At 36.4% G+C, this 14,101-nt stretch overlaps 1 protein-coding gene across 1 annotated transcript in view; it reads right to left on the bottom strand.

The window, feature by feature from the left end:
- The window catches only part of LOC149832882 (DNA primase), a 100,544-nt gene that overhangs the window by 85,550 nt on the left and 893 nt on the right, over positions 1 to 14,101 (bottom strand). Inside the window, exons 2-6 of the mRNA XM_090013328.1 lie at positions 13,626 to 13,768; positions 6,868 to 7,040; positions 6,593 to 6,739; positions 6,389 to 6,440; positions 6,093 to 6,267 (exon numbers count right to left, since the gene is read on the bottom strand). Coding sequence (XP_089869454.1) covers positions 6,093 to 6,267; positions 6,389 to 6,440; positions 6,593 to 6,739; positions 6,868 to 7,040; positions 13,626 to 13,768 — 690 coding nt within the window. The remainder of the gene's footprint in view (positions 1 to 6,092; positions 6,268 to 6,388; positions 6,441 to 6,592; positions 6,740 to 6,867; positions 7,041 to 13,625; positions 13,769 to 14,101) is intronic.

Here is a 14,101-nt window from a genome sequence, read left to right as displayed (position 1 = left end):
CTTCAGAATATCAGTTAGCAGACTTCTTTACAAAGCCTCTCGCTGCTCCCCGATTTCACTTTCTCTTAGACAAACTTTTGCTCATTGTACCGTAAGTTTGAGAGGGAGTGTTAAAATGTAAAACTGTACATATATGTATATATAATAATATTATATTATTATATATATATATAAATACATTTTTAATTTCTTTCTTTTCTGTATTTTTTTTCCTTTATTTTTATTGTCTTTATGTCATCTAGTTCAGTTTGAACTAGAATGACTGTTGCTAGTCAAGTCCTGTCCAGACTTGACTAGCAATAGAGTTGTTGGACTGACACATTCCAACAGCTCTAAATAGAGTTGTTGGACTGTGCCCAACAGCTCTATTGAGTCCTCTTTCAGCTGTGTATATAAAGGGGTGCAGCCCCTCTTGTATTTTACTCCAATGCTTCTTAAGCAATTGGTTTTTCATATCAATAAAGAATACATTTTTATTTTTATTTTGTTTCCAGTTATACCCTTTTTAAGGGTTATGCTTTAGTGTCATTCTTGACACTTGCTCTTGTTAATCAAAGCTCGTGTTTCGAAGATCCCCATTTCATTTTAAACCTCACAAGCAAGGACACACTCATGATGTTCTTGCTACAGGAATCGGCTATGGACGAGGGAGAGGTGGATTCAGTTTTCGAGGACGCGGAGGACAGGGCAGAAATACATCAGGAGGACGTCGGCTTTTACCCACTCCTAATGTTCTTCCGAGTTCTCAAGGACAGAGAAACATGCCTACATGCTACATATGTAACAAAAGGGGTCATGTTAGGGCTAACTGTTGGTTTAACCCACAGAATAAAGACAAAAACCAGCAAGGAGAACATAAGAAAGGAACTGAATCAAATGGAGAATTAAAAGAATTACTTATGTCAGCCCTAGCAGTATTGAATTTGAAACAGAATGAGGAGGGGACATGATATGTTGATTCTGGGGCAGCAACCCATGTTACTGGAGATGCAGGTAAGCTTCTAAATCCTATTTCTTATTTTGGCAAAAACTATATAGTCACTGGAGATGGATCCCGCCATTCTATTTCTCATGTTGGAAATTCGGTTATCCCTATGTCCAAGTCCACTCTCAAACTTTCCAATGTTCTTCATGCCCCAAATATCAAAAAGAACTAGTTGATGATAATCATGTTTCTGTTGAATTCACTCCTTCTTCTGTTCATGTGAAGGATCTACACTCGAAGAAAACATTCGATGAAGGGAAACGACAGGGCAACATGTACATCTTTCAAGAGGATCCTTCTACATGTCGTCAGTCAGTCTGTAATACCTTGAAGCCTTCGTCTGTGTCTTCCTTTGCCCCCTCTGATTTTGTCTTCAGTGTCTCAGATTGTAATAAGCCAGATCTATGGCATGGTCGGTTGGGTCACTGTGGTGATCATTTTATTAAAAAACTTGTCACTAATAATCTCATTCCTAAGGAGAGTTTGAGTCTTGAAAAGAATAAACAAAAATGTTCTAGTTGTCAGCTATGTAAGAGCCATGTGCTCCCCTTTCATAGTGTTAATAAAAGAGCTTCAAAGCCTTTTGAAATTATTTGTTCGGATGTTTGGGGACCTGCTCCAGTCAATTCTTGTTCTGGTACTAGGTATTATCTTATTTTTGTTGATAGTCATTCTCGTTATACATGGATATTTTTCATGAAACATAAATCAGAAACTTTCCTTTTGTTTCAAAGATTCTACTCTTTTGTCAAGAACCACTTCTCCGAAAATATTCAATATTTACAGTCCGATGGGGGAGGTGAATTTTCTTCTAGTGACTTTATTAGTTTTCTCCAGAATAACGGAATAGGAAGGAAAGTGTCCTGCCCACACACCCCTCAGCAAAATGGAATTGCTGAGAGAAAGCACCGACACATTGTGGAAACTGCAATGAGCATGATGCACGACAACAATCTACCCATAAATTTATGGACGGAAGCATTCCATACTGCAGTCCATATTATAAATAAATTGCCAATGAATATTTTGGAAAACAAATCTCTATATTTTACTTTACATGGAGTTCACCCCAATTATCATGATCTGCATGTGTTTGGATGTGTTTGTTATGTCCATGTTGACAACTCATTAAGGCACAAATTTCAAGATAATGCTGTAAAGTGCAGATTTGTCGGGTATGCAGATGACTACAAGGGCTACAGGTGTTATGATCCAAGAACAAAGCGCATCAAAGTCTCCAGACACGTCATTTTTTATGAGATGAACTTTGACTCTCATCCAGAATTCACAAATTCCTCGTCGAATGATGTTGAGTTCTATTATCCATGGCTGAGCTCAGAATTATTTACTGAAACCGATATCAGCTGTCCTGCAGAATTTAGACAGGTAACAGAGAGGTTTGAACAACATGACAATATGAGTCATCAAGAAGATGCAGAAACCTCATCACAACCAGGCAGGTACAAGGACATTGTATATACTCGACGAGAGCAGCACAGACAAACGGGCAATATGCCTGGTCATGCATCCTCACAAAATCCCGATCTTAGAAGGTCGAATCGAATTCGACATCCTGTCGAAAGGTGGGTTAGTTATGAGAATTTCTCCATGGATTTTCAACTGTTTTTAACCTCTTTGAACAAAGAGGATGAACCCATTACCTTTCACCAAGCAACACATTTTAGAAGGTGGGTTGAGGCCATGAACGATGAGATGGAGGCACTGCATGAATGTGGAACCTGGGAGATTGTTCCAAGACCATCAAATAGAAATGTTGTTGGATCAAAGTGGGTATATAAAATAAAATACAAGCCAGATGGCACTATTGAACGCTACAAGGCGAGGCTTGTGGCCAAAGGCTTCACCCAAGAACAGGGGCTAGATTATGATGAAACTTTTAGTCCTGTTATAAAGATGGAGACAATTCGACTTATTCTCTCCTTAGTCGTTGAACATGGATGGGTACTAAGTCAACTTGATGTTAAAAATGTCTTTTCTTCACGGTGATCTTAAGGAGGAAGTTTACATGGAGCAACCCACAGGATATGCTGAAGGAGACTCTCAAAGGTATGTATGTAAGTTAAGAAGGGCAATTTATGGATTGAAACAAGCATCACGTTCGTGGTTTGACAGTTTCTCTGTGGAAATACAGAGGCACGGTTTTTCACGGTCACTCTTAGATCATTCTCTGTTTATTTTTAGACAGGGAGATCTGGTCACTTTGTTGCTCATATATGTTGATGATATTGTTATTACTGGGAACTCTAGAAATCATATTGAAAAGGTCAAACAACTTCTAAGTCAAAGATTTAAGATGAAAGACTTAGGGAAGTTGCGGTATTTTCTTGGAATTGAGGTTGACAGAAAATCAGATGTCCTAATGCTCACTCAACAGAAATACACCATGGATATCTTAACTAAGGCAGGTATGAAGGAATGTAAACCTCTGAGCACTCCATGTGTGCTTCACCAGAAGTTGAGTTCAAAGGATGGTGATTTATATGAAGATCCTACACGATATCGAAGCCTGGTTGGCATGCTCCAGTATCTAACTTTTACTCGACCTGACATAGTTTACTCTGTCAATCAGGTCTCACAGTTCATGCACGAACCAAGGGTAGGGCATATGGAAGCTATTAAAAGGATTCTTCGATATTTAAAAGGGACGATTGGAGATGGTCTCCTGTATAAATCGAGCTTGTCACGGACAACAAAACATGAGATTATTGTCTACAGTGATGCTGATTGGGGAGGAGATCCAGATGAACGAAGGTCAGTTTCAGGTTACTGTGTTTATATTGGGTTAAACTTAATATCCTGGAGCAGTAGAAAACAAAAGGCTGTTGCAAGATCAAGTACAGAAGCAGAATATAGATCAATGGCGGCGGCCACAGCTGAGGCCACTTGGATAAGGCATATGTTGACTGAAGTGGGACAACATATCTCTCGAACACTCTTATTGTGTGACAATCAGAGTGCGATTAATATGTCTTTCAACCCCATTCATCACAGTCGAGCTAAACATATTGAGATAGACCAACATTTCATGAGGCAAAAGGTTGAAGACAAGGAGATTGAACCTCAATTTGTGAGAACTGAAGATCAAGTAGCAGACTTATTCACCAAAGGGTTAACGAAGGACAAATTTTGGATACAAAAAGGCAAGTTGTCCATGGTACAAGGCCATGTACATCTTGAGGGAGGGTGAAAAGATAACATTAGTTCTGTATTAGTGTCTTGAATCTGGATCGGATCCTTAAGATCCGGATCCATTCACTTGTATATCTAATTTCCATACGTCACCTATAAGGTGGATATGTTGTAATTTTTATTGTTGTTCAAGGGTAACTTTGTACCCTAATAAGTCTTGTAAGCTCTTTTTATATTCAATGAGAATGGACGCCCAGGGTGAAAGGGTTCCCTCTCTATTTCGTGCAGTCTCTTATCATCACTTTCTTTATTCCCACTTCTACAGATAAAAGATTGGAGATCTGCAAATCTAACAATTAGATCATGCATGTTTACATGTTCCCTTAACTGTTAAATGTTGGTTAATGCTTAATATTGTCCTCTAATACATGTTAAATGATTGCATTGCTTAAATTGTGATCTATATTACTTATTAAATGTTCCTTCAAGCTTAATAATTGTCTCTAATGCATGAATGCTTAATCGAATTACGAATTTGTCATAATTGCATACCTCTAAAATATTACATGAATTCATATTTGTATTATTTATGCTCATTTATTTCATTAGAGGGATTCGTATGCAAAATTCCTCGAATTTTTGACACCCTACTTTTGTTGTTTTTCACAGCCACAGGAGATCAGTGAAGCGACTCGCTTCTGAAAGAGCTACGAGTGCTTTATGTTTGCTAGATTGCTTCACAAATGGACAACGTGGTTCTGCATTTCTTTACTTCTCATTTACATTTAATCGTCTATGCACTCTGAATTTCCTTATGCAATTGTCTCAAGACTATCATTAATTATTCAATAAAAGTTTAGTTTAGTTTGGTATGAATGATAAATGTAAGATCGCTTGTGGTTGGTTGGGTTACCTAGTGGTGAGTGGAACTGTAAAGGCCCCGGGTCTCTGGGAATGTTTCCGCAATGTTTTTAAAAAAAAATCTGCATTTTTAAGGGCTATGAGTTGGGGTCGTTACATGGCTTGAGGCCATCTTTCCTTCAATGAAGCATTGGCTCCACGAATGATCCAAACTTTGAGTTATTTCCCAACACTCTCTCTTTCTACTAAGCTCAAGGTGTGTCACGAATAGGTAACTTGCATGGCCAAAGCGTGGTAGCAATATTTTCTGCAGACCCGATCCAAATAGTTCAAACAATGGTGCACCAATCAACATATGAGCAGTGGCGAATCAGTCAAGCTTTCCCCTATCTATTTTATTGTATGCTCTTTCTTTATGTACATACACAAATACATTATACATGTACCAAATGCATGTCATGAATATATATAGATAGATAGATACAATCACCCCTAATAGATTACTTGAAAATTGTGGCAAGCATTTTTTATGCAAACTCAAAAGTAACAGTTGTTACTATCCACATGTTTACCATGTGTTACTGAGTTGTCTCAAAATACTTATTGCCTTTCATCGTTTGGAACAGAATAGAGAGCAAGAGGCACTGAAATAAAATTCCTGATAAACTTGATGCAGCAGAAAAGAGTATCTATAAATTGTAAAGTCGGCACTCAGCCATGAGAATTACTATATGTAGAAATCGCAACTATGTTTGACAAAACAGAGACTTATAGTAATCCACAAAAACTGAAAACGTTTTGCATAACTTTTAGATGAAGACTGAATAAGGAGGCTAGCCTTTGTGGATAAGCATGCATTGGTCTTTACGCATTCTCCAAAGTGATTCAAAAATTGTCCTTAGTATTGTTTATTTCAAGCTCCACTCAAGATTTTAAATGTATCCCCATTTCTAAATTGAGAGGATCACCCAAGACAACTTTAGAATCGAACTGTATCATTAATAAATTGAGAATATCAAGCGAACTTGTGCCAATAATATTTTTCAAGTTAACAAAAAAGAATATAAATGACAGAATTTATAAAAAAAAAGCTAACCTTCAGTGGAAGAATCAAGCTCCACAATCCAATCATGTTTGCAGTGGATACTGTATGTGTCAAGGATGACTTCAAAAATAAAAGATATTAGTAGATCAACCATCTGAACACCATTATGTTCTTTATTCACCTTTGTGTTAAACTCCAAGTCAAAGTACAGGTGGCAAGGTGAACCCTGCAAAATAACATGCAGGAAAAAATTCTATAGAATATGCATTCATGTATAAGCACTAACTATACATCAACCGTATCGGTGCAGTTGTCAATCAGAAAGAATCAAATCAAAAGTTATTTACCTCTTCAATTACTTCATAATGATGACGAAATTTTGACTCAATGCTTGAGTATCTATACCAACAGAAAGCATAAAGGAGATTTTATTTAGTGAAAACAAGTGAAAAAAGCTCCAACCATCAAATTCTGACTTTTACAAGTTAACAGCATGTAGTTATCATGTGCAAATCACAACTTTAGGAAACAACACAAAGAATACTAATTACCTTTTCCAAAATTCCTCATATGTTGACACAAGAAACCTCCTTTTCCCAGTAAAATGATCTTGATAACTAAAAATAGAAACATTCTCGTGGCTTTCAGCAAATTTTATTGCATCGTCCTGCCTTGGAAAGGTAATCCAAACATTCTTCCTACAAAATAAGAAATCCTCATAAGAAGCACATGTGAAAAAGGAACCATATATAAGCTACATGAGAAACTATGCTTGATGCTCCAATAAAGTGAACAGACTGTCAAAAATAATATGAATTTGACTCACCTCGTCGTCAACTCAGCCTTTTTAGTAAGGCCATCATCAATATCATTTAGTAGATGCAATAAATGATGTGGATTTTTAGCAGGCACGCCAAGTGGGGACCCATAGAAGACGCCAGGAGAAATTTGTTCAAAACCCCTACTAAATTTCCTTGACCGACTTGTTGATCTGTAAACCTAGAATAAAGATGTAATATTCATTAAAAAAAATCCTCCAAACTACATTTGTAGAAAGGAAGAAACAATGTAACCATCATATATCAAGGTCTTTGTTAGGGATATTACATAAAGTTCAATTGCATATTCAAAATGCCTACTTTATCTACAGCCATCTTGAAGGATCATTAGGCCACTGTTCATGAAAAATAAAGACCTTAAGGGTGAGTTTGAATGCCTCGGATCTCAGATCCGAGGATCTGAGCTGGCATGAGGCTGGTTGATGTGGCATGGACCCCATGCCAGAGATCTGATCTCCTCATTTCAGAGATTTGAGATCCCTGAAATAAAGGGAGGGAGAGAGATCCGACTCCTGGTGGTCGGACTAGAGATCCGAGGTTCTCTAATCCAGTCTGACCCCAGATCTTGAGATCCGGAGGATTCAAACACATCCTAAATGACAGTTATTAAAACCAAGTACATCAACACACGTAAACAGATCATTATCGGCAAAAAGCTTAATTCACCAACCATCATATATGATAAAAAGAAAGTTTTTAAACCAGACATGAAAAGGCCGAGGCTATATGGCCCCACCATTCAGCAAAAGTTAATCTAAATTGGTGTCACATCTTAAAGAACATTCCATACTTAGCTCCAAAGAACAAGTAGTTAAATTCTTATTAAAGAATCACGCCATGGTAGCATTCTCATATCTGAGGTCACAAAGGGGAGAAAAATGGTTCCAACTACTCTCAAAACCATGACTAGTGACATGACAAGAATCAACCATCTTGACGTGACTCCCCATTTTCCACGACCAAGATTTGCATATTTGACTAGGAAAGGGAAAAAGTTCATATATTTCAAAACCTGTTAATGGTTTCTCCAAGATTATTTTCCACCCATATATGAAGCACTTATTACATGTGCAATATGTCACAAAATGGCATGGATTCCGATGCACTCCCCGTATATGAAGCACTTATTAGATGTGCAACGTCACGAAATGGCATGGATCCCGATGCACTCCGAAATGAATACCAAGAACCGAAATATAATGTATTTGAATACAAGTTCACCATAAAAAATAAAAAGGAACAATGAAATTCAAAAATACAAAGAAGAAATTCAAAATACAAAGAACCTCACTACAAAACACTTAAAACACAAAGAAAACCTAAATCTACTAATCACTCTCTCACCCACAATAAGCACACACGCCCCATATTTATAGAGAGAAAAGAGAGGAAGAAATGGAGTAAAGAGTGGAGAAAGAAGTCCTTTCTAGCCTTTGGACCTAGTCCAATGGCTAGTTTGACTAGCCTTTGGACTAGCCCCCAATGGCTAGTCAAGTCAACCTAGGTTGACTTAGATATACTTATCTATAATATATATATAATATATATACATGTATACATATATATAATATATACATGTATATGTATATATACATATATATGTATAAACATAATATATCATTATATATATAACAAGAATATTATATATATATATATACATATACACACATACGTATATATATAATATAATATATATAAGAATATGTACATGTTAAATTATGTAATCAATCATGTAATGTAATATACATATATATATAGATATTTTATATATATAAGGTAATACATATACATATATTAATATATATGTATATGTATCTACTTATTATATATATAAAATATATATTTCTAATTGTTTAGTCGTAGGGGTAGTTTAGTCTTTTTACACATATTCTTTTTGGAATATGTTTTGTAATTCTTTTTCTTTTTATTTTTTATTGTTTATTTTTGTCTCTTTTTGTAAAAAGTGGAAAGTACCTTGGAGGGGCCCACCATCTAGTCATTGGGCCCCTTCCAACGGTCACATTTGTGACCGTTGGAGGGGCTCTAACGGCTAGAGGTGGAGCCTCTCCAAGGACTCCACCTCCTCTATTTAAAGGGGCTCTCCCCTTGTGTATTCTCATGGCTTTGGGATTATAGCCCAAGCTCGTTCTAGTGAAGCTTATGACTTTTGGGTTCGCATTTGCGCATTTGTGAGTTTGTATTGTGCTCTTTGTGCACAAGTGTTCTTGTTGTGCGTGTGTGCTCACATTTATTTTCAAGAATATTGTTCTTGGTATCTTGTTGGAAATACTTTTACATGGTACCAGAGCCACGTTGGTGATAAAGGATCGTGGATTTATTTGTTGTTTGAGTGCCTCGAAAAGTGTGTCTTTGGATATTTGAAGATTGAAGTAGTGGAGCTTGCTTCTCAAATATTTTGGAAGAATCTTGTGCAAGTAAAAGCTTAAAATCTTGTGTTGGTGCGTATTTCTCCCTCTTTTTTTACTCCTTAATGGGTGAAAAAGAGTCGTTTTGCTCTCGGCTTTAAGCTAAATGGATCCAACTATCATGTTTGGGCTGGGAACATGGAGGCGCACATAAAGGGGAAGGGTCTATGCGGTTACGTGCAAGGCACAATCCCTGAACCGGAACCAAAAATTATCATTGTTAAGGGGGGTGAAATCAAAATTCTCGATGGAGAAGAAAGAACCAAAGCTCTTGAAGAGTATTCAAAAAAGCTTGAGGAATGGGAAATGAGGAATTTTAAAATCCTCTCTTGGATTTTTGTCTCCGTAGAAACAAGAATCAATGCAAATATCATCAAGTTCAAGAAGGCTTCTCAAGCTTGGGAATATCTTGAGAAGATGTACATGTCAAGGGATTTATCCCATAAATATTATCTTCAAAAGAGGGCGATAACGCTTCAACAAGGAGAAATGTCTATAAGAGAGTACTTTGCCGAGCTCTCTTCTATTTGGGACCAGCTTGCTATGTTCGAACCAAAATAGAGTGGAGAAGCAATAGAGCTTCGCCACAAACAATTGGAAGAAGATAGGTTCTTCAATTTTTTAGGCCCGAATTTAAACAAATCTGGTCTTCCCTTTTATCCGCTTTCACTTCCCCTTCTCTTGAAAATGTAATTACTAAACTTAGTGGGGAAGAGACTCGCATGAGAATTAGTAAGTACCATCCAAGTGTTCTTGCTACTCCTCACATTGAAGAACATGAAGGTGTTAATGTTGAATCAAGACCGGGGAGTAATTTAAAGACCGACAAGCCTCCTCACTTCAAGAATCAAAACTCAAGTGGTCAAGTGACGAGCATATAAGAGTCTTAAAAAATATAAGATTGAAAAATATTCAAGAAGCATAAACATAACAATTCACTAAGGAAAAAAATATAACACAAAATAGAGAAACATGTTTAATATTATTATTCGAGTACATGATGACAAGCCATGCTTATGTCATTCAATCATAAAGGCTACTTGTGGCATATACTTAAGAATTCCTTAATCCAACATTATACACTAGTCATTAACTTGAAAATAATCTTAATAAGGTATTTTTAAAATAGAGTAATATCACTCAAACATACGTGGAATAACACATTCACATGACGATAGAAGGACCTTATGAGAGCATAGAAAACATCTATGTTATAACCAATCACCATACAAAAAAATTCTAAAATCCACAATCTGAATCATGGAGTTCACACAATATATCTTTAAAATTTTTGTTTGGTTACATAATTAAAATCACCAAGAAACATCACGATTAAAAATCCCAAAGATAATTCATGTATACATATACGTCAAAAGATGCTCAAGAAAGAAATACAACATGAAATTTAGTATTTTGCAAAACATGAAACACATATATGACTTTAATAAAACCACATATTTTTGTAAAATATAAGTTTTCAATATACATATCCATAATCTAAAACATATATTTCATATCTCAAAAGACAACAATTTTTACATATTCCAAAAAACATTTATTTTTAATATAACCCTTTTTAAAAACATCTAGCATACATATGAAAATAGAAAAGCCAAAGATACAAATCAGAATGTGAAATCCTTGAATCCATATCATTCATTAATGTGAATCATTTTCAAGACCATGATGTCTCGCTCTAATACCATGTCACAAAATGGCACGGATCCTAATGCACTCCAAAATGAATACCAAGAACCGAAATATAGTGTATTTGAATACAAGCTCACCATAAGAAATAAAAAAGAACACAAGTATTATGAATGAATAATTTCATTAAGAATACAACAACAACAACAACAACTACGCCTTCATCCCAAAACAATTGGGGTCGGCGATATGAACCAACAAAGAAAATCATTTTGGGTCTTCCACATGAATCCTTCTCCTCCAATCATTTCTATCCAATGCCATGTCCTCGGTGAGGTTCAAAGCATTCATATCCTTTCCTATCATCTCCATCCAAGTCTTCCTAGGCCTACCCCGACCTCTTTTAACTAATATATTTTCCCATTAAGAATGAAATTCAAAAATACAAAGAATCACACTAAAAACACTCAAAACACTCACAAAGGAAACCTAAATCTACCCATCACTCTCTCACCCACAATAGGCACACACACCACATATTTACAGAGAGGAAGAGATAGAGTAAAGAGAGGAGAGAGAAGTCCTTTCTAGCCTAGTCCAACGGCTAGATTGACTAGCTGTTGGACTAGCCCCAACGGCTAGTCAAGTCAACCTTGGTTGACTTAGATATACTTAGATATATAATATATATAAGAATATGTAATCTTAACACAACACATATGTTGCTGCCTAGAACAATTCCATTGTGCCAAACTACACTATCAACTCTAAATTTAGATATGATATCAAAGAATCAGCAAGATACAAGCAAAAAAGATAATCAACTATATTAAAAAGCAAAACTTTAATATGAAGATTTCATGTTTTACTTGTTTCAAGCAAAGCTTCTACTTGGTTGGCTTGCTTCTCTTCTCTCGTGCATGTTTGGGCAAAAGCAAAGAATCTTTTTGTTTTCGTTGGGTCGCTTCAGTCAAAGCGAAAGATCTGATCGAACAGAAATCCTGGCTATGGTTAGGTGATCATACCATATCATGACACCCTGATGATGTTGGCCTTGCAGAGACAAAAAGGAACTTGTGCCTTCCACTTTCAAAGGCTTTTGTCTAAACATGTAAGAGTCATTCCTCAGGCAAAAGTCCAGAGTCATGATGGTGCAGGAAAGGGGAAAGAATTTCAAGATTCTCTTCATTTGAGCAAGAGAACAAAGTGGTGGGTTGTGGTGATGTCGAAATTTGCACCTATTCATATCTATTTAGTGATTTGTCTGCTAGTTTCTTTGATCCCACTCGGTTTTCCTTTTCCATTTGCTTCCTTCCTGGACCCATTAGCTGAATGTACATGTGGTCAACACATCTCATTCTCAATTGACATTTTTTTTTCATTGACATCATTTTGGATTGTTGGTAGTTCTCTGAACCGGTTCAACACAAGACAATGGTGCTACGCATTTATTCCAAACAACTAGCCCTTGCGCTGGGTCTAGCCTCAAAAGTTTACTGGACCTCACGCTAAAACCATGTCGGACTCATTGGTACCGACACAACAACATCACATCCACCCACTCCCCCACCCAGGGTGGTTGCCTACCAAGCTCGCCAACGTACTCATCGGCATACAAATCTGCTATGCTGGAGTTGTCTTCTCCAGGTTCCACACTCCACAAAACTTCTTAACTCATTCTTAAGAGACATGGCGAGTGTCATCTCTGATATCAACCCACCAGTGAATTGCCATTACAAGTATAAAAGCAGTGGCAGTTTAGAAACAAGAAAAGAATGTAGGATGATTTGGAAAAAGTGTGGTTTACTGTTTACTCCTTTCACCTGGCACATGCCGAGTGTCTTTATTTTTAAGATGCAACTATGTCTAACAAAATTATTTTCCTTACAACGACAGTATGCTAAGGATTATTAAGACAATCATTCAGGCGATTCATCTCAAACAAGTTTATTCAACCAATCAGCAGAAGGACAGAAAAGTAAACGAAAAAGATGAAAGGTCACAGCTATGACCAGCATTGTCATACAAGGAATTATGCACCAGATTCCAGTGCATAATGAGTGTTAGGCAGGCTTATTAAGCAGCAATAGCACGAAAGATTTCCACTTCTCCCAAGTTCATGTTTAGATTTTTATTTTCCAAGTAGTCATTTATTTTATATTACAACTCTAGAATAATCATTCAACATTCCTGGTAACAAGAACTTCAACATGTTGAGTGATTTAACCTGATTTCCAAGCAATGTACATTTTTCCCATAGTGCAGCATCCGCAAGTTCAGATTTTCAAATTAGATTAGCACCTTGGAAGCAAAACTACATATTTGAGTATTACGCAGAATCTTTTTCTCTTTCCACCAAATCTCACATGGTTTTTAACAAGGACAATTTTACACTCATGATCTATGAGTTTTGACCAGAAGCCCGGAAGTAATGTACACATCCCCTCTATTAACTAAAAGGAGAGGAAGATAAACTCCACTAAGAACTTTGTGGATGGTATAATATACAAAATGCACAGACCTTGTCGAAATTTTGTACTATCTTAAAAATAAAAACGTCAAATATCACTATATAGATGTAGACAAATAGGTGCATGAACCTCCATTTTTGTTGACACAATGAGAAAGCAAATACCTCTCAAAATTGGAATTGAATTCAATTAGATACCCACATGTTCCTTGGGTGGACACTTGTCAGCTATATCATCATGCCACTGTTGTGTTGGAATAGGCGAAGAAAATTGCCCACATGGAGAAGCTTCTGCACATGAAGCACTGAAACTAGCATGACTTGTCTCATGTTCAAACAAAGATCCTAACATGCAGCAAATAGTTTGAAACAAACACATTAGTAAATTTCACACAAACATGCATCCATGCATGCGTGTGCACACACATGCATACACATATCAATATATAAGGCAGAAAATATACATACAAAAGTAGCACACTTTCCATTCAAAAAGAAATTATACAACTAAAATATGCATGTGTGCATGCATGTACATTTTATATTAGAGTTTTTTAGCAGAAAGAGTAAGGAAATAACATCTTCGACTGACTAAAAGGAGAGGAAAGTACCAACAAAAAATCAAAGTAAACTTAAAAGTTATGGTAAAAAGAGAAAGCATACAGTGTTTTGCCTCTT

This window comes from Nuphar pumila, chromosome 7 (genome assembly GCF_984573655.1).
Source record: "Nuphar pumila chromosome 7, dmNupPumi1.hap1.1, whole genome shotgun sequence".
NCBI lineage: Eukaryota > Viridiplantae > Streptophyta > Magnoliopsida > Nymphaeales > Nymphaeaceae > Nuphar > Nuphar pumila.
Note: the sequence above shows the minus strand (reverse complement) of the source record. Positions and strands in the feature narration are given on the sequence as shown.